Source organism: Zootoca vivipara, chromosome 2, assembly GCF_963506605.1.
Source record: "Zootoca vivipara chromosome 2, rZooViv1.1, whole genome shotgun sequence".
Lineage (NCBI taxonomy): Eukaryota > Metazoa > Chordata > Lepidosauria > Squamata > Lacertidae > Zootoca > Zootoca vivipara.
The window spans coordinates 115,185,741-115,211,030 of record NC_083277.1 but is presented as its reverse complement, the minus strand read 5'-3'; the positions used below and the strand labels follow the sequence as shown (position 1 = coordinate 115,211,030).

At 47.0% G+C, this 25,290-nt stretch overlaps 2 protein-coding genes across 4 annotated transcripts in view; one reads left to right on the top strand and one right to left on the bottom strand.

Moving 5' to 3' along the window:
• LOC118079220 (glycoprotein-N-acetylgalactosamine 3-beta-galactosyltransferase 1-A-like) lies at positions 1-24,601 on the top strand. 2 transcript variants are annotated; one of them, XM_035103256.2, is made up of 4 exons: positions 1-93; positions 6,661-6,924; positions 12,531-13,195; positions 17,681-24,601. In XM_035103256.2, exons 2-4 carry the CDS (start codon positions 6,720-6,722, stop codon positions 17,900-17,902), a joined length of 1,092 nt encoding a protein of 363 aa, XP_034959147.2. In that variant the 5' UTR covers positions 1-93; positions 6,661-6,719; the 3' UTR covers positions 17,903-24,601. The 2 variants fall into 2 exon arrangements, with proteins under 2 accessions (XP_034959147.2, XP_034959138.2); XM_035103247.2 differs by lacking the exon at positions 1-93 and having other exon boundaries at positions 6,287-6,924.
• Positions 24,602-24,631: 30 nt separating this feature from the next.
• COL2A1 (collagen type II alpha 1 chain) overlaps positions 24,632-25,290 on the bottom strand; it is an 82,823-nt gene continuing 82,164 nt past the window's right edge. For both annotated transcript variants that reach the window (XM_035103225.2, XM_035103232.2), the window contains one exon: positions 24,632-24,989. In XM_035103225.2, the coding sequence (XP_034959116.1) occupies positions 24,843-24,989 (147 nt within the window). In that variant the 3' untranslated portion in view covers positions 24,632-24,842. The remainder of the gene's footprint in view (positions 24,990-25,290) is intronic.

The window sequence follows — 25,290 nt, the reverse complement described above, 5'->3', positions numbered from 1 at the left end:
TGACCGCGCAGAGGCATCGCGAAGAAGAGCGTAGCCGGAGTTGCTGGTCGGTTTCCACCCTCTCCCAATCGGTGCATCTGGGGAGCAAAAAAGGTAACGTCGAGCAATTTCCTGCATGCTCCAAGGTTTCCCACGCCGCGCTCTCCTTGATAAATATGAGGCTGGTTGGCCCATCTCGGCATCCTAATTCATCGCGGTCCCCCGCCCCCCTTAACCTTGTAGCTCCCGGTCGGAGATGCTCAGAGGTGTAGCAAACCCTCTTGCGGCACCCTGTTCCTCTTCGTGCCCCCCCATACCCCTTTCGTATTTCCAGTCCCCGTAGTCTTCCCAATCGGCTCCTATCACTCCCCTCTTATCTCCTGTAATCCCTCTGGAGGAGCCTAGCTCAGCGTCGGGGAGCGCCGTCTGCCAGGCATGCAGGTGGTCTCAGGTTCTATCCCCAGCATCTCCAGGGCAGGGAATGCCGCCCACCTTTCCTAAAGCGAAAAAAAATACCCCGGAGAGCCGCTGCGGGTCAGAGTCGACAGTGGTGAGCTGGGTGGATCAAGGGTGCAAGGCAGCTTCCTCTGCTTGTGTGCCTGTTGCAAGGCTGCCTGCAAACTATATACGCTTACATGGAGTAAGTCAAGGGTGCAGACTTCTGAGGAGGCAGGCATGCCTTCAGCTGCACTGTAGCTCTCCCTCCCCCTTTTCCATTCTCATCTCCCTCCCTCCCAGAAACCTGCTTTTTTGGGGGGGCGTGAGAATCAAAACTAGTTCTGTCTCTGCAACCCTTGTTCCTTCTTCACAGTTGCTTCTGGTCCTAGCAACAGGGATGGTAGGCAGAAAACAATGTATGTTAGTCCCTTTAATTCTAGAGAGCTGTTTTTTTTCTAGATCCTGGGATTGCTAAGAGATCCCTTTTGATCACAGCTACTTGCCACACCTGTGGTGTGTAGCACAAGCTCCCTGAGTGAGCCTATCCACTGCCAATAGCTTCTTTATTCCTTGCACTGGCCCTGTAAAACTATAAAATGGGGTTGAATGTGCTGCTTTGGGGCATCTGATCCTTGGCCCTGTGATATGCAAGGACAGGGTGTGTCTGGTTCCACTGACCCCTGGCAGCTGTTGGGGAGCAACCTTTGCTGTGTGCTCATTGGCTTTCCACGGTGAATGCAAGGGACTTGGCTTACTTATCTACCTTTCAACCCATAAAAGAACTTCTCTAAATCATGCATAAGAAGTTAAATGAAAACTAATTTAAGATTATAACGGTGATGCAATGAAAGCATAAAGCAATGTTGAATGCACAATGCAGCAAATCCTTTTACACATTGGAAGAGCCAAAGGCAACTTGATTTTGCCTTCCTAGTCCCAGTGTGGATGTGCTAGAATGCTGAACTGGGCACCTGCGTGGGTTTAATATTGGTTGTATACCAGTTTGCCACACATAACGTACACAGCAGTCTACTGTGGAGCTGCTGTCCAAGGACCCGCTTGTCTTCAGTGGTTGAGCCTCTGGTTTGCAAGCAGAAGGTCTCAGGTTCAACCTCTGGCATCTCCAGGTAGGACTAGGAATGTCTTCCACCTGAAATCTCAGGAACACAGCAGCGGTGAAGGATAAATCCCAACAAGCTCTATTTGCTTTCAAAATGTTATCCATGCAATTGCTGAGTGCATAAATAGAGCCGGGCCTGGTCACTTCAATGCTGGGAGACTTGTTGGAGCTAGTCTTTGTTGACTGGCCACTAACATGAGCTGTGTCCTGTTGCCGGTAGGTTGACATGGGCTAGGTGCATAGCTGCCAAGTTTTCCCTTTTCTCGCGAGGAAGCCTATTCAGCATAAGGGAAAATCCCTTAAAAAAAGGGATAACTTGGCAGCTATGGCTAGGTGTATGGTGATAAGCTCTAAAGTCAATTCAAGTTGTGCATTGAATCTGTCCAGACAACTGACTGAACTGCTACTGTACCTCTTCTGGTTTTATGATTTGTGGTTTGAAAGCAGCTTCAACCACGTGTGTGTGCGCGCGCGCATGCATAGACCTCAGCTGGGTTATCCTTTGCCAAATACCATGGAAATGGGGGTGAGCAGGTTAAGCAAAACTATTCTAGTCCATTACTGGCCTGAGGTACTCATGGACCCACGTGAAGAGCTGGGCAGGATTTTGGAAGACACCCATAAGTTCACCTTCCAAGTGCCTCGCTAGATGAATTTAATTCGTTCCACGGGTCTTTTCTTATAACGAAAAATTCGTCTAGCGAATCCCATAGGAATGCATTGAATTTTGTTGAATTTTCTTTGGCCCATAGGAACGCATTAATTGAATTTCAATGCATTCCTATGGGAAACCACGATTCGGTAGACGAATTTTTCGTAAAATGAATTCGTCTAGCGAGGCAACCTCCACTAGAAAAAACCTTTCGTTAAGCGAGGAACCACTGTATCTTGCTGAGGTTTGTAGGTATGAATTTGTACAAGAAAGAGAGCTGCCTCTGCAGTTCAGGCACCCACATGGGGAATGTTAGCTTGAAGGTCCTTGGGCTAGTCTGGGAATCCTGTGGCTCTTCAGATGTTGTGGGTTCCAACTCCCATCAATCTCAGTCAACATGCTTATAGGTTAGAGACAATGGCAGTTGTAGTCCAGCAATATCTAGAACTGGGCAGGAGTGAGGTCTGCTTGAGGTTTCCCATGGGCATCTGGGTGGCCACAGTGAAAACAGGGTGCCGGACAAGATGACCCAGCAAGGGCTCTTTTTAGGTCTTTAAATAAAGTATGTTTAGGATTGCAGCCTTCATCTGGACTGACGGTCCTGCAGCCACAAACATGGAATCCAGTTTTTACTCTGTTCTTAACCGTGGATGCATTGAAAGAATGGAGAAAGAGAAAACTACCGTATCTGTCCTTTTATCCTCCTGATGGCGATTCTGAAAGGTGTAGAGATATGAAAGAGTGATTAGTCTGCATAAAGTGTCCTTTTAGCATGCAGAAGAGGGGGCTCCTCTCCATCCTCTGTCGCTTGGGCCTGGCTTTCCGTAGGGCTGAGAGATGTCCCTTCTGTTGCTATGGAAACCTCTCCCGGTGATGTGTTTTGGCAAACCACTGGCTCTCCGTAGAATTTCACTAGCTGGGGGCTGGGGAGGAGAAGCAGTTTGGGGGTGTGGATAGAACCTAAATTGTTACTAAACATTCACACTCTCCTCCCCACCCCCAACAGGATGTTTGGGTCTGAACAGATGTTTCTCCCTTTCAGTTAGTGATGGTTTTGAAGCTATCTCATGTGTAAGACAAGGGTAAAGTGTGTGTGTGTGTGTGAGAGAGAGAGAGAGAGAGAAAGTGTGTCAGATAATCTCCCCATTTCACTGTCATATAACCGATTGTGTTCCCACTAAATACATTACTGGGCCTTCTGCCAACAACACTGTACTGACCATGGGGGGAAATGGCCACTTGGCTTGATTCTTGCATTGTCCACCTAGCAACTAACCTATAGGTCACCTTGGACAGAAGGGGAGAATAAATTCAGGCCACATCTGCACCAGACATTTAAAGCACTATTAGGGTAAAAAGGTAAAGGACCCCTGGACGCTTAAGTCCAGTCAAAGGCAACTATGGGGTTGTGATGCTCATCTCGCTTTTCAGGCTGAGGGAGCAGGCGCTTGTCCACAGACAGCTTTCCTGGTCATGTGGCCGGCATAACTAAACCATTTCTGGCGCAATGACGAAAACCAGAGCGCATGGAAACGCAGTTTACCTTCCTGTCGTAGCGATACCTATTTATCTACTTGCACTGGCGTGCTTTCGAGCTGCTGGGTTGGCAGAAGCCTGGGACAGAGCAACAGGAGCTCATTCCGCTGCACTGTTATACCACTTGAACAATCATAGTTTCCTCCAAAGCATTCTGGGAAGTGTAGTCCATTAAAGGTGCGGAGAGTCGTGAAGAGGCCCTCATTTCCCGAAGTTCCCTGGGAAGAGGGATTAAGCCACTCTGAGAATTGCAGCTCCAAGAAGCGGACTGGGGTCTTCTAACAACTCTTGCCGGCCTTAACAAACTACCGTTCCCAGGATTCTTTGGAGGAAGCCATAAAGCGATATAACAGTGCTTTAAATGTCTGGTGGGGAAGAGGCCTCGGGTTCCAGACAGGTGAGCCTGGGTCATGAAGACCTGTGGACCTGTCTGCAGGCAGAGACAAATTATTTCATGAGGCGTTTCCCCCCATAATAATAACGATAACAACAATAACAATAATAAATAAATAAATAAATCCCTTACTCATATTGGCTCAGTTCCCTTCTAACTAGGGCACATTTCTTATTTGATGCCATTGTAAGGTGATTGCCATTATTATTATTTATTAAATTTGTATACTGCCCTATGCCTGCAGGTCCCTGGATGGTTCACAAGATAAAAAACGCAATATAAAAACGTAAATTACGTGATTATTATTATTTTTTTATATTGTTCGTATTATACTGGAACAATACTGCCCTGGAAACTGTTGGGTTTTAGACCGATATGTCAGGGCATGGCCATAGCCAGGATTTATTTTGGGGGGGGAGAGGCTTTATGTGGGGGGAGCAGAACCAAGTTATCTGCAACGCAGTTGGTCAGTTAAGTATTTTTATTTATTTACTTGATGGGGGGGAGCAGCTGCCCCCCTGCCCTCCCGCCTACGCTCATGTGCCAGGGTATAAAATAAATTTGGGAGTCTGACCCATTTTTTTCACCCAGGGAGCATGAAGGGAACATTTTGCCCAGCACTTGTAACAAATCCCCCACCCTTTTCATTCTTTTGTCTTCCCCCTCCTGCATCCCATTTTTAATGAGAGCAGCAGGAGTAAAAGAAGAATCTGTCATATTTTGTCTCTTGTGGCTGCTTTCCTGAGTTCTTCTCAGCCACCCCTTGCAAGCCTGCTATAAAAGGGGTTAATTGGGTTGTTGTTTTTAATTTTGATTATATATTTTGTGGTTTTACATTTTTATTTTGTTCTGTGAACCTCTGGGTATGGGGCGGTATATAAATTCAATAAACAAAATAATAATAATATTTAATAATACTCCCTCAACTATACGTGGCCCATAACAAACTAGGACAGCTGTGGTGGCTGGTGGGAGTTGTAGTCCAAAATATCTGGAGGCCCCAGTTTGGCAAAAGCCTCCCTGGAATCTAGCCTCCACCCCTAATATTTATCCCCCAGGGTACAAGAGTTTTCCATGGTGCCATCTGCCTTTTCTTGCCTCGAGGGCCGCCGCCGCTTCTCCCAACTCTTTGGGCAATTAGTTCGTTAAGTCCTCTGGGGCCGAGGGATTAATTAGCAGTCACTTTGAACTGATTAATAAAAGATGGAGCTGGGTTTGTAACAGCAATTCATTAAGACAAGAACCCTTAGTGCCGAGCATCCTGCAGTCCTCCTGGAGTGGAGGGGGGAGCGTGGCTAAAAGGAAAGAGGAAAAGAACGAGGTGCATGTTGCATAGTGGTTAGAGTGTTGCACAAGGACCCGGGAGACCAGGGTTCAAATCCCCACTCAACCATGAAGCTCTCTGGATGACCTTGGGCATGTCACTGCCTCTCAGCCTAACCTACCCCACAGGCTTGTCGGGATTAAATAAGGAGGGGGTGGAGAGAGAAGCACGTCTGCCACTTTGAGCTCCTTGGAGAACAGAGGTGGCTATCAATGTAGGAAATTAAAATAAACCAATAGACGTTCTCTACTACAGTGGTACCTCGGTTTATGAACACAATTGGTTCCGTAAGTCTGTTCATAAACTGAAGCGTTCATAAACTGAAGCGAACTTTCCCATTGAAAGTAATGGAAAGTGGATTATTCCGTTCCAGATGGGTCTGCGGTGTTCGTAAACTGAAAATTCGTAAACTGAGGTGTTCATAAACCGAGGTTCCACTGTATTAGGAACATACCGTAGAGGCAGCCAGAGCAATAGTCCATCTAGTTCAGTATTGTTTACACTGACGGGCAGCAGCCACGGTTCGGAATTAGACAGGCATCAGGCACGCTTTGTGACTGATGTCGGTCCAGTTGCGACCACATGGAGATCTCTGGATGCCAAGTTGGCGGCTGGGGAAAGCAAGATGTCACTTAGAGAAGGATCTGAAATATTTTCCTTGAAGCCTGAATCAGTTTTATTCTGGATTGCTTTATGTGATTTAATGTGCTGTAAACTGCTTTGAGATTTTTTTCTTTAAAATATAAAATGGTATAGGAATTATTATTATTATTCCCGGAGGGGGTGTAACAGATCTAGACAACCCATTGTGGTGACTGAAGCCCAGGTTTAAGGTGCCATTTGGCAATTAGATAATATATCTGAATTTCTAACACTGCCAGCAGCTCTCTCTAGGATTTTCAGATTACATTCTCTCCCTGCCATACCTGAAGATACCGGGGATTGAACCTGGGACCCTCTGCACACCTGTTCTACAGCATTTCTAAAGCTAAGCTGGTGTGGACCTGACCTTTCCCTTAGATAGGGAGGCCTCTGAGAGCACCGTGTTACAGCAAAATCCAATAAATAAATACAGCCGATGTGGTTTCTGTGAGGATCTGAGCTGCTAGACCCAAGTTATCTATTAACTCCTTGGCTGTCACTGGGAGCAGAGCGGCCATATCTCTAGGCAAGGCCCCTCACTCTTATTCTTCTGTCTCCCCTTCCCTCCACTACAGGCCACATGAAGCACTCTGCTCTTCCCGTCCTCCACCCCTGACGCCGGCCGCAGGTGGCCATGGGGTTCCTTGGCTCCAAGAGCTCCTTGTTGGCGTTCCACCTGGGCCTCATCGCTGGCTTTGTCAGCACCTTCTACCTCATGGGCAACCTGACATGGGAAGGGCCCCCACACCTTGGCACCCAGCTGCCGCGTGGCTACAAGGACCCGGAGTGGATTGTCGATAGATCAGCTCTCTTCAGCGTGGCACACCCGCACCTGGAAGGTAAGGGCTGGAGGGGAGAGGGAGGCAAGTGTTATAAGAAAAATACTGCTCCCTTTCCCTTATAGGGTATCTAAGAGCCCGTATAGAATCCTTAAGTAGGTTCCCTATCGGTAGGAGAAAATAACAGAGGCCAACCAGAGAATGTTGAGAACCAAAGCAGCTAGTAAGCCTGATCTGTTGCAACAGGGTCCCCCGCACAGCGAGGGAGGAGAGGAACCCAGAACATGGGTGTGCAAGCTCTTATGTAGACTTTTGAAACTGGCTCCTCTGTAGCTCATGACCACCTCCCAAAACATCATACATACATCACAGAAAGAGGTGGTCCCCAGCAGAAATTTGAGTGTGTTGCTTCTCTCCTGTCTGCCAGGATACATGATAATGCCTTATCTCAGGGGTGACCAACTCCCAAGAGACTGCAGTCTACTCAGAGTTAAAAACTGGCAGTGAACTACCCCCTTTTGGGGGGTTCAGGTCAAAAAGTTGTTGGGCTTTTTTTTAGGGAGGAGCAAAGCCCCATTTTTGGGAGGTGCAGGGCAAAAATGTTGAGGTTTTTGGGGGGAGCCAAAGTTGATGTGCTGCTTTGGAGGGAACCAGTGATCTACCAGTTATCTACCACATTGGTTGGGGTTGATGGGAGGCTGGGAGTGCAAGAACGTCAGGAAGGATGCAGGTTCCTTAGTGGTGCAACAGAGAAATATAAATAGGGGCCTTTAGGTAGAAGCAGTGCTTTTTTTCCCCTTAAAAATGTTTAGGGGTACTCTCATTTTGACCCAAGAAAATCACCATTTTATAGTTCAAATTGGGAAAAATAAATACAGTAAATGGACAAAAGTACAAAGATTCACAAAATATTTAGGGGTATGCATACCCCTGCATCCCCCACCCCCAGAAAAAAGCACTTCCACTCTATTTGGGGCTACCTTTGAAGGTGACTCAGAAGCTACAACTAATTCAGAATGTGGCTGCCAGACTGGTGCCTGGGAGTGGCTGCTTCCAGGTCATGTGGCCAGCATGACAAAGCCGCTTCTGCCGAACCAGAGCAGCACATGGAAACATGGGCGTATGCAAGGGGGGGCAGGAGGGGGCAGCTGCCCCCCCTAGAAGCAAAAAATTATTGTATTTTACAGACCATAACCAGCACTTTTCCCCTCCAAAAACTGAAGTGGAAAGGGCTTTGCTTTAGCGAGAGCAGCTCTCCACTTGCTGGGGGGGGAGGCGGGAACACAGCTGTAACAAAAACACATCAAATAAATAAAGCAAAGTGGCTACCGGTACTTAAGCAGTTAAGACAATGGAGCAGAAAATCCCTTCAGGCAAGGTTTGATAGCTGACCAATTCACCCTATTGTTCTTCAGTGGTAGTTGTTAATGAGCATTCAGGGATCACATTAAGAGTTCTATTGGCGATTTAATGAGGGTGCATTGACTAAGGTGGCTCTGCAAGGCTAAAAGGAAATGAATAAGAAAAGGGGGGGCTGTAGCTTTTGATAGACACAGTGATGTTTATAAAAAGCAGAGGTGTTCCAGTCTGCCCCTCCTCCTGCATCTGTATACTGTAAATCAGGAGTGGCCACCTCCCAAGAGACTCTGATCTACTCACAGAGTTAAAAACTGGGAGTGATCTACCCCCTTTTGGGGGGTTCAGGTCAAAGCTGTTGAGTTTTTTTAAGGAAGGGAAGCCCTGTTTTTTTGAGTTTAGGTCAAACTTGTTGAGCTTCTTTTAGGAGGAAGGGAGGCCCATTTTTGTTTAGGGCTTCAGGTCATAGTTCAGCTTTTTTTAGGGAGGAGGAAAATTTTGGGTGAGCTTTTTTTAGGGGTGCCAGTGATCTAGCAGTGATCTACCACAGACATCCAGTGATCTACTGGTAGATCACAATCTACCTGTTGGACGTGCCTGCTGTAAATCAAGCAGAGAGAAAGCTGCTTGCAAGGCTCCTGTACAGGCGTACCAGTATCTTCCTCTTGCTGCAGAGTTCTAGCATCACAGCGTCACCCAGAGGCACCCACAAATGTGAGTTATCCCTCTCTCTATTTCTTCCTTCCTTCCCTCCCTCTTCCGTCCTTAATAAAATACGGGGGGGGGGGCAGATAAGCCCCACATAGAAAGCCCATCAACATGGGGGGAGGTGACTCTTTAAAATACAGTATTTACCAGTAATTGGGGGGGGGGCGGCACCTAGGCCTCTAGGAGTTGGCTGCTATGCCTAGGACAATTCAAGAAAGCAGATTGATGCATATGCTATGCTAATATATCAATAGAATCATGGAATTGTAGTCGGAAGGGACCACAAGGGTCATCTAGTCCAACCCCCTGCAATGCAGGATCTTTTTCCCAAGGTGGGGCTTGAACCCACGACATGGTTGAAATATGCTGATTTGCAGCAACACCTCGGAGCTGTCGTGACTGCGGCCGTGCCTTCCCTCGCCCTCGTCCGCCCTGCCACCCCCTCTCGCCTGCCCAACCCTCCCGTCCTCTTACTGCAGAGTTCCAGCATCACAGCATCACCCAGAGGCACCCACAAATATGAGTTATCCCTCTCTCTATTTCTTCCTTCCCTCTTCCATCCTTAATAAAATACGGGGCGGGGGGAAGAAAAGCCCCACATAGAAAGCCCATCAACATGGGGGGGGTGACTCTTTAAAATACAGTACAGTCGTACCTCGGGTTGCGAACACCTCGGGTTACGAACAACCCGGGTTACGAACTTCGCAAACCCGGAAGTATTTTTGCCGTGCGCGCGTGCGCAGAAGCGCCGCACGCCTTTGCGCATGCGCAAAGCGCAGAAATAGCGCTTTGCGCATGCGCAAAGCAGCGGTTCGGGCCCTTTTCGGGTTACGAACTTTTCAGGTTACGAACTGCGACCCGGAACAGATCGCGTTCGTAACCCGAGGTACCACTGTATTTACCAGTAAATGGGGGGGGGGAGATGCACCTAGGCCTCTAGGAGTTGGCTGCTATGCCTAGGAGTAGGACAATTCAAGAAAGCAGAATGATGCATATGCTATGGCTATATATCAATAGAATCATAGAATTGTAGTCGGAAGGGACCACAAGGGTCATCTAGTCCAACCCCCTGCAATGCAGGAATTTTTTCCTAAGGTGGGGCTTGAACCCACAACATGGTTGAAATATTATGCTGATATGCAGCAACGCCTTGGAGCCGTCGTGTCTGCGGCCGTGCCTTGCCTCGCCCTCGCTCGCCCTGTCACCCCCTCTCGCCTGCCCGACCCTCCCGTCCTCTCCAGCCAAGCAGGGTAGCCGCTGATGCTGCCAGCCCCAGAAGCACAAGGTGGCCGCTGCCGCGGCCGCCGCCACGATATCATCAGGCCAGCTGGCCCTGTAGCCCCGCCCACGTTCCCACTTCGGGGCCCCGCCCCTGAACGACCATGGCTTGCCCCCCCCCTAGTTTTGATCCTGGCTACGCCCCTGCATGGAAACGCCGTTTACCTTCCCGCTGTAGCGGTTCCTATTTATCTACTTGAACTTTGGCGTGCTTTTGAACTGCTAGGTTGGCAGGAGCTGGGACCAAGCAACGGGAGCTCACCCCGTCACAGGGATTCGAACCACCGACCTTCTGATCAGCAAGCCCTAGGCTCAGTGGTTTAACCCACAGCGCCACCTGGGTCCCTTGAAAGGATCTGGTCAGTGGCTAATCGAGCAGGATATTCCTGGATTAAATAAATCTGGTCTAGTAGGGTGCTCTTGCCTAAACCAGTTTCAGACATGGGTTCTGGCATGCAATTCTGCAGGGTTTGCAACATGGTCAATGTTTAATAATTCATTGCACAATAATTCAGGCACAAGCCATTTGGCTAAAGCATTTGTCTCACATGCTTACTACAGATCTGGCCAAAAGGGCATCCTGCATTCTTCTTTGGCAACATCCTTCCTACCATAAAGATCCAAAGTGCCTTTGATGTAGATCTGCTATCTTTCACAGGTTCCTGTGTGTTTTACTGCTTTACAATTTCCTGCCTCTGCTCCTGTTCACATGCTTTGTAGTGTTGATAAGGGAGATATTGGAAGGGGGTAGGATTTCAGGATAGCTTTGTTAATTATTCACTGTACTAGGATCTTATTGGAGCGTTTGAATTTCGGGTTGCCACCTTGATTATAATAAAAATAGCCTGGAGGGAGAGGAGGGAGATTCATTCTTTTTTCTCTCTCTCTCAGGGCTTCTTGCTGGTCAAAAGCTCTCTTCCTTTTCTTTCTTTCCATGTGGTTCTGCCACACCTCCCAGCTACGTTTCCAAATCTTAATTCCAAATCAGCACTTTCCAAATCTTGATTCCAATCTTTTTCATAATTATCTAAACCAAATAATACTCTTAATACCTTATCAATACGATAAATCTTTTATACTTATCTGAGAATATAAATATGTTCTAATTAAATCTTAAACATACATTAACATAATATCACTTAACTAAATCTTAATACATATGTTATAAAATAATAGTACACTTATCTAACTCTCTTCTACAACCTCCTTTTACTTCCAAATCCTTTGCTAAATACTGCAAATCTTACAATTCTTTTCTAAATAAACTTTAAATTTCTTCCAATCTTCTTCCACCGATTCTTCCCTCTGGTCCCGGAGTCTCCCAGTCAGCTCAGACAGTTCCATAAATTCTATCAGCTTCATCTGCCAGTCATCCACCGTTGGTATATCTTCAGTTTTCCAATTCCTTGCTAATACAATTCTAGCTGCTGTTGTGGCATACAGAAAAAATGTAATATCTTTCTTGGGTAATTCCTCTCTAATTATCCCAAGTCAAAAAGCTTCTGGTTTCTTAACGAACGTGTTTTTTCAACACTTTCTTCAATTCATTATAAATCTTATCCCAAAAGCTCTTTACTTGGGGAAATGTCCACCACAGGCAGTGAGGTCCATCTCCAAGGGCCTCCTCCCCGTGATCACTGATTTCGGGTGTCCCCGTTCATCCCCACTCTCCCCTTCAGAACAGAATACAAACTATGTGATAAACCAATAAAACAGTAGAAACTTATTTTAAAAAAAACAATTTACAATTATACTAAAATTAAACTAATCCCCAGCCCCAACAGAGAAAAAACAAAAGAAAAAAACCAAAATTTAAAAAGCCACAGATTAAAAACAATTTAAAAGCATTTAAAAGCACTTTCAACATTTGCCCCAACCCCAGAGTTTGTTCCAGTGAATCTGGGCTCTTCAGGACTCACAGCAGGACAATGTCCCTCTGGTCTAAAGCAGAGCAGGGCGAGTCTGGGCCCCCACCCCGTAGGCCAGGTGGAAAAATGCCTTGCAGGGAGCGGCCTTCAGCGCTCACAACAGGGCAATGTCCCTCCAGTCTCCCAGGAGCCTCTGAAGCACAGCAGGTGAGTCTGGGCCCCACTCCCTGGGCCAGGTGGAAAGGGCCTTGCAGGGGAGCGGCCAAACAAACAGATAAACAGGGAAAGGTTTCTCTATTGTCTCCACTTTCAATTAACGATTTTGTGTTGGTATATGAAGCCCTGATGTTTTGTGAGAGGGAAGTCTAGAAATACTTCAATAAATAAACCAAATGTGTAATACAAGCCCTATAACCGGAAGCGTCTATGCTAACTCTGTGGCCGCCTCTTTCTCAGGTGAGGAGAGCAGTGTGGCTGATGAGCTGTATGACAAGGTGCGGATCCTGTGCTGGGTGATGACAGGCCCCAGTAACTTGGAGACGAAGGCTCGCCATGTCAAGGCCACCTGGTCGCGCCACTGCAACGTGGTCCTCTTCATGAGCTCTGTGCAGGATGACAACTTCCCTACTGTCGGGCTGGGAACCAAGGAAGGCCGGGACCAGCTCTACTGGAAAACCATCCGGGCTTTCCAGTACGTGCATCAGCACCACTTGGAGCAGGCGGACTGGTTCCTCAAGGCTGACGACGACACCTTTGTGGTGGTGGACAACCTCCGGTGGCTGCTCTCCAACTACACCGCCGACAGGCCCATCTACTTTGGCAAGCGCTTCCGGCCCTTTGCCAAGCAAGGCTACATGAGCGGGGGAGCTGGCTATGTCCTCAGCAAAGAGGCCCTGCGGCGCTTTGTGGCTGGCTTTGAATCCAAGGTGTGCAGCCACACGACCTCGGTAGAGGACCTTGCCCTGGGCCAGTGCCTGGAGAAGATGGGCGTGGAGGCTGGGGACTCGCGGGACACAGAGGGGAGAGAGACCTTCCATCCTTTCGTGCCGGAATCTCACCTGACGGAGAAGTTCTCGAAAAGCTTCTGGTACTGGAACTACTGCTATTACCCCATTGTGGAGGTAGGTGACTGTATCCCATTTGGGGAAGGGGCAGGGAAGTGGCTCCCCGGGGTTTCGGAAAGGAGAGATGCTGGGGACTTAACCTGGGTCCAAGCCCTGTGCTCTGGCACGGAGTTCTGGGGCAGCGTTTCAGGAAGGAAACCATCTTTCATAGCCCTGTCTCACAGTGCTGAACTGTCAGGAACTGGAGTCAAGGAGTAGGTCAGCAATCAAAGAAAAACACAGTGCTGTGTTGGCTAGGACTGATGAGAGTTGAAGTTAGACCTCCAAGCAGGCAGCAGCTGCCTCTCAACTTTAGTTAGTGTGCTTGGATGAGAGTTTATGTACCTGAAAACAGCCTGAGCTCCTATTCATGTTTGCTCTGAGGTTAAGTCCTGTCCAACTTGGTTTTACTGCCGGGTCCCAGGTGGCGCTGTGGGTTAAACCACAGAGTCTAGGGCTTGCTGATCAGAAGGTCGGCGGTTCGAATCCTTGCAACGGGGTGAGCTCCCGTTGCTCGGTCCCAGCTCCTGCCCACCTAGCAGTTCGACAGCACGTCAAAATGCAAGTAGATAAATAGGAACCGCTACAGCGGGAAGGTAAACGGCGTTTCCGTGCGCTGCTCTGATTCGCCAGAAGCAGCTTTGTTATGCTGGCCACATGACCCGGAAGCTGTTTGCAGACAAACGCCGGCTCCCTCGCCTATAGAGGGAGGTGAGCGCCGCAACCCCAGAGTCGGACACGACTGGACCTGATGGTCAGGAGCCCCTTTACCTTTACCCTTTAAGTGTGTGTATGGCAATAGGCCAAAGTGACTTATAATCAAGGCTCAACCTGCTCCTTCACAAATTGCAGCTGTCGGAGATTATGTTGAAGATCTGATAACATTTTAATAGGGCAATATTTGCTTCCCTCACCTACTCCTGGTATTTATTTAACCAGAACAACAAACATTCTCTTTACTACATCAGTGCAGGACATGCATTCAATCCTGGTTCCTGTTGTTGTTGGGGCGCGGCAGCTCCCGGCAGGCAGCTGGCCTTACATTTCCCAAATCAGAAATCTCCTCCAATAAATCCTGTGCATGCCATAGCTAGGAGAAGCACCTTCAACAATAGGCACAGGGGTGAGACGTTGCCCTTTGGTTAGGGAGAGTGTCTTTGCCTTTCATTGGTGAAAGATTCCGGAGGTACGATCCCAGATTCGTGTGGTTTTTCTAATGGAGGCACGAGGTCTGTGTGCTCCAGTCATTCCCAAAGCATTTCCCTCCAGCTGTCGGTGGATGTGTGGATTTTACCGAGTGAGTGATGCTCACTTCTTCAGGAAACCTGGTTTCATTCCTTTCCTAACATATTCCTAGCAAATTCCACTGCCGAACAGCTCCTACTGTCAGGAAGTTCTTTCTAATGTTTTGGTGGAATCTTCTTTCTTGTAGTTTGAAGCGGACACGGAGCAATGGATTCAAACTACAAGAAAGAAGATTCCACCTAAACATTAGAAAGAACTTCCTGACAGTAAGAGCTGTTTGGCAGTGGAATTTGCTACCATGGAGTGTGGTGGAGTCTCCTTCTTTGGAGGTCTTTAAGCAGAGGCTTGACAGCCATATGTCAAGAATGCTTTGATGGTGTTTCCTGCTCGGCAGGGGGTTGGACTGGATGGCCCTTGTGGTCTCTTCCAACTCTACGGTTCTATGATTCTATGTGTTTTTCCACCCTGAGCTTCCAGCAATTGGAAGTTTCTCTGTGATGGAGGCAATTTGTGGCACCCCTGTGGATAAGGTGATAAGAGTTAATATCATTAGGCACTTTGCCCTGCTTTATGCAGGAGGATGTAGCAAGGGAAAGGAGCAAAGAGGGTCTCCCCACCCCACTTTTGGTTTTCCTTTTTTTTAATCTGAGTGGTCTATATGAGGGGAGGCTCACAGGTACTTAGTCAGAAAAGGGGAATGTTCGGAATACGGAAGGTAAAGTTGCCCGAAATATGAGTGGCCTGAGAACTGAGAAGGCCAAGGGGATTAATTAGGTTAACTTGTGTTTAGCTGTGAGATGCATGAAAGAGAGCCAACAGAATTGCTCTGCTTCAGGGAGACTTTTTTTTTTGCCTAGTGTGAGTCTGGTGACAAGACGTTCTAGCGAGATCTTGCAGAGATTTGCAATCATTCGGTATTTCAAAAAGATCCCGAAAGATTTCAGGAAGATCTTGCAAGATCTCGCTGGAAACCAGCACTGCTTCTCCACCAGGGGTGGTGGGGTAGGTAAGCTGCCCTTAGAGATGCTGCCCTCGGGCTTCCGCTACTTGAGACGGCTGCCTCAGCCCACCTCCTGGGCAGACCGGCCCCAATACCAGGGGTAAGGAACTGGATCTGACCAGTGGGCAGGGTCCTTATCTCCATGGCTCAGTGTGGGCCAAGTTTTACAGGTGGGTGTGGCCACCCACCTGCCGGTCACCTGACGCCGTTCTGTTTTCCTAGCCTGTCTTTCACCATCTTCCATTTTTCATAGCCCAAGCTGAAGGGGCATGAAGTGAAACTAAGCAGACCTAGTAGGACTGGCCAATAGCTGAATGGGAGAACATCTGGAACCTTGAGCTCCATCATGGAAGAAAGTCGGGAGGACATAAATGTCACCCAGATATTGGTGGACTGCAACTCCCATCATCCCCAGACAGCATGGTCAGTGGTCAAGGAAGATGAGAGTTGCAGTCCAACAGCATCTGGAGGGCCACAGCTTCCCCAATCCTGATTTAATAAATGAATTTTTTAAAAAAAATCTCTGAGTCCATTGCCAAACACACCCAGATTCTTTGGAGAGCTGCTGTCCGGTGCAGAATATTTTCTGCAAAATGAGCAAACATGTACATAGTCATTTGAATAATTTGTTCAGCTTGCTAAATGTTGCAGAATCACAATTATTCCTTCCTTCTTTATGATGCAAAGTGCACACCCAGCCCTGTTCTCATTGAATCGTGCAGCTGGCATGCCCGGGGGTTGTGGATGATGGACTCAAATTTCCATTACCCCTGACGGTTGACCATGTTGGCTAAGGCTGATGGGAGCTGGAGCCCCACAGAATCTAGAGGGCCTCAGCTTCTCCATTCCTGGCTTAGAGGATGCCTGGCATTTCTGATAAGCATGCATTTCTCCATGTGGGGTTCTTATAAAGAAGGATTGGCACTGAGCTTTGCGTTGTCTGACCCTTTTAGGAGGCCATTTACCAGTTCCACAGCCCTTCCCCCCCAGCCTCATGTTTTCCGAAGCTTATTATGCCCCTTTTCCCTAATCCAACTAAGGCTTTAGTCAGTAATGGGATGAAGGTTTCCTGTGACATACATAGATGGTAGGAGTGGACAGCAAAACAAAAGGCTATGCCTGCTGAGGTGGATGTAAGGCAGGGGTCCCCAAACTAAGGCCCGGGGGCTGGATGCGGCCCAATCGCCTTCTAAATCCAGCCCGCGGATGGTCCAGGAATCAGCATGTTTTTACATGAGTAGAATGTGTCCTTTTTATTTAAAATGCATCTCTGGGTTATTTGTGGGGCATAGGAATTTGTTCATATTTTTTTTCAAAATATAGTCCGGCCCCCCACAAGGTCTGAGGGACAGTAGACCAGCCCCCTGCTGAAAAAGTTTGCTGACCCCTGATGTAAGGGAAAGAGGAAGGAGCAGGCCATTGGAACGCTAGACCTGTCTCAGCAGAAGGACTCGTGTCACCCCGTGTCCTCGACTACCCCTGACCTGCAAACAAGCCTGTGTGCTCGACCAACACGTGTCCTGATTCAGCACAGGGGGATTAACCCTTAGCCCATTGGGGAATCGGACCTCATAAAACAAAACTGCAGCTTAGAATCAAGGATGCATAGTTTGATCGCAAAACCGGATTCTTGATCAATGTGCAGTTTGTTCCAGGTTTTGCAGGGAGGATGAATTGGGCAAACAGCAATTGGATTGGCAGCTGTGGCTGTGTCACAAACCTCAGATTGAGAGCATCCTCAGATCTGTCTGCAGCTTCTTTCTCTGTGGTTGTCACTTTTGCTTCTTGTCGCATATGGAAAAAAAGGGATGCGGGTAGCACTGTGGTCTAAACCATTGAGCCTCTTGGGCTTGCCGATCAGAAGGTTGGCGGTTTGAATCCCCGCCAACCTAGCAGTTTGAAAGCATGCCAGTGCAAGTAGATAAATAGGTACCACCGTGGTGGGAAGGTAAACGGTGTTTTCGTGCGGTCTGGCTTCCATCAGAGTGTTCTGTTGCACCAGAAGCGGTTTAGTCCTGCTGGCCACATGACCCGGAAAGCTGTCAGTGGACAAATGCCGGCTACCTCAGCCTGAAAGCAAATGAGCGCCGGAACCCCATAGTCACCTTTGACTGGACTTAACCATCCAGGGGTCCTTTACCTTTGCCTTTATGGGAAAAGGACAGTTGTTCAGCTAGCGAAGCAACATTGAAGTGGATGGTTGTCCTCGCATGCTGCGTGGTCCACAGTTAACCCTGGTTTTCCTTTGCTCCTCCTAGGGTCCCCAGTGCTGCTCTGACTTGGCTGTCTCCTTTCACTATGTGAGCTCAGAATTGATGTACACATTGGAATACCTGTGCTACCACCTTCGCGCTTACGGCTACAGGTATCGCTACCACCCGCCTTTGCCCGAGAATGCTGCTCATCTCCAGCCCCGCCCTCGGGGGGAAGCTCCGGAGAGGACCAATAGTACTACACTGCAGACCGAGAAGGAGGTGTAGGGGGGCGGATGCTTGGCACGTGACCCTTGAGCAGAGCAGCCCAGCCCAGCCCTCCTTGGACAAGACCAGTGCCTCTGTTCTGGGGTCATCTGCACAGGAAAAAGCAACAAGAGCTGGGCAGGCCACAAGCTGAGAGATTTCTTTTAATCCCTAAAGGTGTGTGTGCACGCACACTTGCCAGACAAGGGGTCTTGCACATGGCAGAGGAGCCATTCTTATTTGTGTGCCGAGAAGCAAATATCTGGCCTACTATGGCACCGCTTGGCCTATCCTATGCTCGCTCGTTTTCCTACTGCAAACTGGAGAGGCCCAAGCCTTCCATGTGCTGTGAAGCGGTTTCATGCTTAGTGAGTGCTCTTGATGCACTGGAGTGGGGAGACTGGTCCCTGTGTGGTGGGCAAGAAGAGGGGATAGAGGGGCTCTTATGGGTCCCGGAAGGGAGAGCCGAACTCACAAGGGGTGGGGTGGGTGCCTGCTGCCGCCAGCACAAGAATGAGGCACAGCTGCATGGCCGTAGACTGAGCAAGGAGGAGCGCCACAGAGTGGGGCTTGGGTTTTACCGCTGGAGAAAGAATAGTAAGGGTCCTGGCTGGTCAGTGGCTGGTGCCATTGTGGTAAGAGGGACCCAACACTACTTTGCAAGCTGTGTTTGGGGTCTCGCAGTTGATATGATAGGATGAAGGGCTTGTATCTCCTGTGCCTGCAATTCCCCCCCCCCATTATTAGCTTTCTTGATACCAGAGCCTAATAATTAGGCCATCTGCCTTTAACATCAACACGTTCCAAGTCGGGGTTCTTCACCTTGGGTCCCCAGATGTGGTTGGACCACCAGTCCCATCAGTCCCAGCCAACATAGCCTTGTTGTTTAAGGGAAAGAGAAGGAGAGAATAGGAAGAACAGAGAGCTGGCAGGTAAGCAATTAAAAAAGGTAGGGGAATGTTTTGTTTTGTTTTGTTTTAAAAAAGTGGCATTTTGTGGCTTAAGGTAGGTCCCCAAACTGGAAAGGCTAAAGACCTGTGTCCCTGCAGTTGTTTCTCAACTGCAGCTCCCATCATCCTTGACCATTGGCCCTGCTGGCTGGGGCAGATGGGAGTTGTAGTTCCGCAACATCTGGAAGGCAACAGTTTCACCACTCCTTGTATAAGACACCCTAATTGTGCATGGTCCTCAATATTCACATGAATAAAGATGCTGCTGTGTAATGGCCATCTCGCAGTCAAAAAGTGATGTTTTGTGCCAGAACCAATAGGTTTGGGGCAGGGCTGGGCCTGCCCATAAGTTGGACTGAGGCAGTTGTATCAGGTGGAGAAATCTTGGCAGGACTGTCCCCTGCTGCCACTGCCGGAGAAGCAAGGAGAAACTGGCTGCAGCTTCCGGTGAGATATCGTAGAGCTCACGAGATATCACCGCTGCTTCTCCTATGGGGGGGCGGGATGCACCTGCCCCCTTCCACTCACTGGAGAAGCAAGAAGTAGCCTCAGCTTCTGAGTTCTGGTGAGATCTTGATCTTGCCAGAAGCTGCAGCCGTGCAACCTCAGTAAATGAGATTTTGGTGGAGGGACAGCAGCCGTGAGGTGGCCGGCACCTTCCCATTTTGCCTCTGTGTGGGTTGGTGTGTGAGACAGGACAGGACAGGACAGCCCTGGTTTGCAGGCAGAAGAACAAGCAAAAGGCAGGCAGTGTGAGAAAGCCTGAAAGCGATGTTGTTCCTTGCTGTGTCACTGGATTTGAACGATCTTGTGTTTTTTGCCTGGTGGGTTAGTCGCTTAATCATTTGATGGTCCCAAGTGCCCCCTGGTGGCTATTACATGCCATTTTATAGTTACAGTAAGACTTTTTACCGAACCAATCTAATTGGTTGAAGATGTAGGCCAGTCGTGTCCAAACATTTTTCAAAGGGGGCCAGATTTGATGAAGTGAAGGGCTGTGAGGGCAGACCAAAGTTATCCTTTTTTAAGGGTTGAAGTTGCTGAGGTTTTTTTTTAGGATTTTATCCCAGGAAATAAACTCACACAGGAGCCGGATTAAACCAACTGGCGGGCCAGATTAGGCTCCCCAAACGAACTTTTGAATTGTTCAGAGCTCTTTGCCAGATGGAATGGAAAGGCAGATGCATTTTCAGCTTATAAGGAGAGGAAAGATAGGCCCAATTTAACAACTGAAAGTACAACCTTTGTTTTGATCAAGAGTTAAAGCCAAAGCACTTGTATAGTCCACAACGATCTGCCCCCATGAAACAACATAGTTGGGTGAAAGAAACAGCTAAGCATCCTTTTTGTGGTCTGTTGCAAAAGCTTAGAGTAGAGGTAGCCCCTGCAGATGTTGTTGGACCTTATCTCGGATCATCCCCAGCCAGCATGGCCACTGGTCAAGGATAATGGGACTTTCAACATCTGGAAGACAGCACATTGGGGATTTGATGGTCACTGAATCCTGAACCTTAAGCGGTGAGCAGCTGCCAAGACACACTGTTCTCACTTGCTGATAAGAGTTTTGCTGGCTTGTATGTTGACTATCTGACTGTCCTCCTTCCAGACGTTTTGTTTTGCTTGCTTTTTTTGTCCAGAAGAGGGCAGCAAAGATGGGGAACATGGCAGGAGACCAGTTCCATGGTGGAAAGATTGAAGGAGTTGGTTGTGGTTTAATCTGGGAATAGAATGGTTAAGAGTCACAGCCATCTTCACATATTTGAAGGGCTGTTGCATGGAGTCTGTCAATGGCATGAATGATTCTGTTGCTCCAGAGGCTATTGCCCAAACCATCGGGTTGATATTATAAGGACTTAGGCTAAAAAGTACCGGTAGGTCTTTCCCAACAGTTTGAGCTGTTTTATTGGTAGAACAAGTTGGTGGACTCGCCTTCATTTGGGATCTTCCCCCCCCCCTTTCCCTTTTGTCATTTCATAATACAGTGGAACCTCAGTTTATGAACACCTCGGTTTACAAATTTTTGGTTTACGAACGCCGTGGACCCATCTGGAACGGATTAATTCACTTTCCATTACTTTCAATGGGAAAGTTTGCTTCAGTTTATGAACGCTTCAGTTTAAGTACTCCGCGGAACCGTCTGGAACGGATTAATCCACTTTCCATTACTTTTAATGGGAAAGTTCGCTTCAGTTTATGAATGCTTCAGTTTATGAACAGACTTCCGGAACCAATTGTGTTCATAAACCGAGGTACCACTGTACTGTTGGGTTCCATCTAGAGAAAAGTAAGTTGAAGCATATGGCAGTGTTTCAGATAGTCCTCTTGATTGTCTTTTTAAAAAGAAATTAGAAGGAGCTGCCCATTACCTATTCATACTGCTGGTGCACATTGACTGATGAGTTCTCCAGTATCACAGTCAAAGGCCCTTAAGATGCTTTTAAAGCAGAGGTGCTAGGGACCCGAAATGTGCTTTCTCTGGACTGCCCATTTATTTATCCTGTTGCCTTCCATGGTACCCTTTGCCATTCACTTCAGTTGAGGGATTGTTCCACTATCATATACTTCTCCATGTGCCTGCACAGCTGTTACTGCCATTGAAGTGAATGGTGACTTATTTATACGCAGTTGTGTAACATAGTGTCCTAAACTGAAATGTTCTGTTATTCCATAAATTATAATGATACTTTTTAGAAGAAAAACTTGGCGATAACTGGTAACTGGCAGAATGCTTCCTGTTGCCAATTTCATTGTCCCCCACCCCACCCGGTAAACGAATGTTTATATATTTATTGAAAATGATTTTGTTAAAAACTTTGAATCTGGGGGAGGTAGGTAGTTTTCACATAAACAAGAGACATGTTTGAAGTTTTTCATTTGGTTGACAAATAAACTAAGTTGCAAGGGACAGTTAATTCTGTGATTCTGCTGATCTCTGAAGGAAATTGCTTAGCCAAGGTTGAAGATTGTGAGAATGTATTGTTTAAAGTTGAAAACCACAAAGGTTTTAAAAAAATTCTTTCAGAAAACTTGCACCATCACTTGGAAGCCTTACACCATTGCTCAGTATTGCTCAGTGTAGACTAATGATGGGGAGTCTGTGGCCTTCTGCCTATTTTAGTCTCAAACTCCCATCAGTCCTTGCCAGCATGACCAATGGTCAGAGATGAGTGTTATAGTCTCTTGCGGGGCTGGGCACAGGTTGCCCACCTCCCAGAGTATATAAAATACTTGGCTACCTCAGTATAAGGCAGCTTTTTATGTACATATGTGCCCTCTTGAAGGAAAAGCCCATCTTTACCTGGTTATCTTGAAATATTGTGGCCTTTGATGTTACCGGTTTTATTGTAAGTTGCTTTGATCTTAGGCAAAGGAAAAGTTGTGTATTGGGCTCATGCATAGCTACTTGCCTGGTTGGTTGTAACAAGTAAAAAATCATTTCTGGATGACAAAGCAGAATACCTTTAGAAAAGTTGGCTTGGTGTTTTTGGTTGCACTTTAAGATAAGAATGCTTTCTAACATAGTTTTGTGGGGCTCTAGAGTCTCCCCCCCCCCTTACCTGTCCCCTGACCATGAGGTTGCAGGGCAGGTTATAAAGGTTTATTTTTTTTAAATACAATCTTGGAATGAATTAAAACAAATTGGTGAACAAAATGTGGCTGTCAACCTTGGGGATTTACAACTCAAAACTTGCAAGCCTGCTAGGGTTGTAGTCAACCTAGTAGCTCTCTGTGTGAAGGGATCTACTTCTGCTTGCACAAAAGGACTCCCCTCCTCCTGTGCACCCCATAAATCTCTTCTGGGGGTTTCAGCCAACCATCTGGGGCAGATTTGGTGATGGCAGAGGAGACAACGGAGCGGTGGCAGTGGGGAGAAAGACCAATTGCACAAAAGGAAATGGTTCCACTCATGCAGTTACTTATTTGTATACTCTGCCCCAATGAATATTTGCTGCCCTGGTCTCCTTCAGGAAGAAGGGTGGAAAATTAGCCGAGTTAATAATGTACTGCACTGCTGTCCTATAAATCTGCTAGGAAGTAAGCCCCTTTTTAGTTCAATAGACCTAAGGAAGCAGGTATATTAGGATTGCAGCCTTAAATGAAGTTAGGGCACAATCCATTCAAAGTAAAGGACTTGTATGTAAAGGACTTGTACATAGCTGCCAAGTTTTCCCTTTTCTCGCGAGGAAGCCTATTCAGCATAAGGGAAAATCCCTTTTAAAAAGGGATAACTTGGCAGCTATGGAAGGAGATTTTGTGTATGAGCTTAAATAGCTCTCACTGAAATCAACAGAAGTTAAAAGTGCTTCAATGGGGTTTCTGCTTAAATCTTTAAATGTAGAGAAATGACTTTTACCATTGACAGAGTGAAGGAAAGCTGCCGCCAATGTTACTGTGCTCTCACCTCTTTGTAAGGTAAGAATAATTATCTTGATTAAGAACACAAAGACTAAAATTCCCCCATCCCCTTTAAAGAAATTCTGGTCTTTTCTTCTTTTCTTGGAAATCCTTCCCCAGGGAAGATAAACATTGTTTAATAAAGATTACCTCTTAGGGTGAAAATTAATACACATGGAGCAACTTCAACAAAGATGTCTTTATTTGGAATAGGAAAAGCCTTCTACCTTGAGTGCAAGGGTGGGAGGAGCAGAAATAAAAGAAAGTAACTGGTATTGATGGTGATGGGGGTGATCAGGATAGAATATAGGGTGTGTGATGTTGTGGGCCTGGCTGTGTTTTAGCCATTTTACATTCCTTAGTTTTTAAAGGAGAACAGCAACCTGCTCTTCTTTTTACCTTGCACTTCAGAAACACACACTCTCTCTCTCTCCTTGCTCTTGATTTACTAACTCAAAGCAGACAAATCGAAGCAGAAGAGGTGGTGGGAGAGAGAATGCAAAAGTGGGACCAACTTTACAAAAAGGTTGTACCTGCCATGTCAGCCCCAGAAATATAAAATAGGTAAGAAGCTATCCTTTATTAGGCCAACAGAGCTCTGTGTAACTCAAAAGTGTACTTATGCTTACAATCAGCCAAAGCTGGCTAACAAAAGATACTTTCATCTGCTCAAAAAAAGAAGAAGGAATTGGTAAACTTCAGACGGGGAGCGTTCTGCCATCAGCCAAGTCTCACTTATGCAAGGGAATTGAAGGGAGAAGCAATGTGTTAGCATAACCTAAGTCAACCTGGTGTCTGAGAGCTGTAGTTCGGCAAGGCACCAGGTTGTTGAAGGCAGTCTTAAACACCATTTGTTTCTGTGGGAAGGGGTGGTAGTTCCCAAACTTACGCCTCATTTCTTTTGTGGCTGGTGGTGAGATCATACTGACAAATGTTTCCTTAGTGTGAGGTAGCTTAAAAACCAGGGACGTTTGAGAGTTTGACCCTATTGCTTCCTTCATTTTGTATAGAGAGAGTAGAGAGTTTAGATGAGGCTTGGTAGAATTCAGAACGGTGGATACTAAGAAAAACAACAAAATCAGATCAATGTACTTTCCAACGAAGGTTTTGTTTTATAATCAATTGATGTTAAAAAATACAGACTTGTTTTACAATAATAATAGCACCATTTTTAGTATTATACACAGTAATCTTGCTTGTGATACACACCCAGGGATGGGTGGGGGAAAAAGAATTGGCTACAACCTGTATTTTGGGGCATCAGCACCTTGGAGGGGAGGACCCTTCATGCATGCTAGTTAGCTTCCAAGAAAGGTCTTACAGGAAGACAATAAATAAATAATACCATTATTTGTTGTTCCTTTTTTTCCTTTTTCTCCTTTTCTTGCGTTCGTGGTCTGCCCAAGTGATGGTTGCCTCGGAAACTGACAGAGTCCAAAATGTAAGCGTGGGGAACGGATGGAAGTTTTTGGGAAGGGAAGGAGGTTTGGTTCAACTCTTCAGTGCAGAAAGTCCTACAAGGTGATTTGGGAAGCACTTGGGTTCCTTGGGTTGGTTTTGTAAGGTAATGGACTGGTTTTTTAAAAAAATATTAATTTTCGAAACTTTTTTTTCCTTTACAAGAAGCACACTGGGCCAATGTCAACACCAAATTCTTGATCAGCTCCGCCAATGTCCATAGGTGCAATGTCAATGATGGGCAGGCGCGAGGTCTTCTGAGAACGGTATTCAATGATTGTCTTCCCCCATTTACCAGTGTGTTTCTGGAATGGAAGGAAAAAGCCCACAAAAGAATGCATTATTTTAAGTGCCACAAGATCCCCAGCTGGCGTGGCTGGCTGGAACAAATCAAAGTTCTGGAAAGCAGGGCAGGATTAACCATGGTACTAAACATACTAAAGCACAAGAGATTTTACTATTCTGCTGTTTTCTGGGAAATCTTAAGATCTGCATTCTGTCCTGCTCAGGTTGCTATGCAACTTTGGAGCCTAGTACTAACAACCCACGGGAGACGGGTGGCGCTGTGGGTTAAACCACAGAGCCTAGGGCTTGCCAATCAGAAGG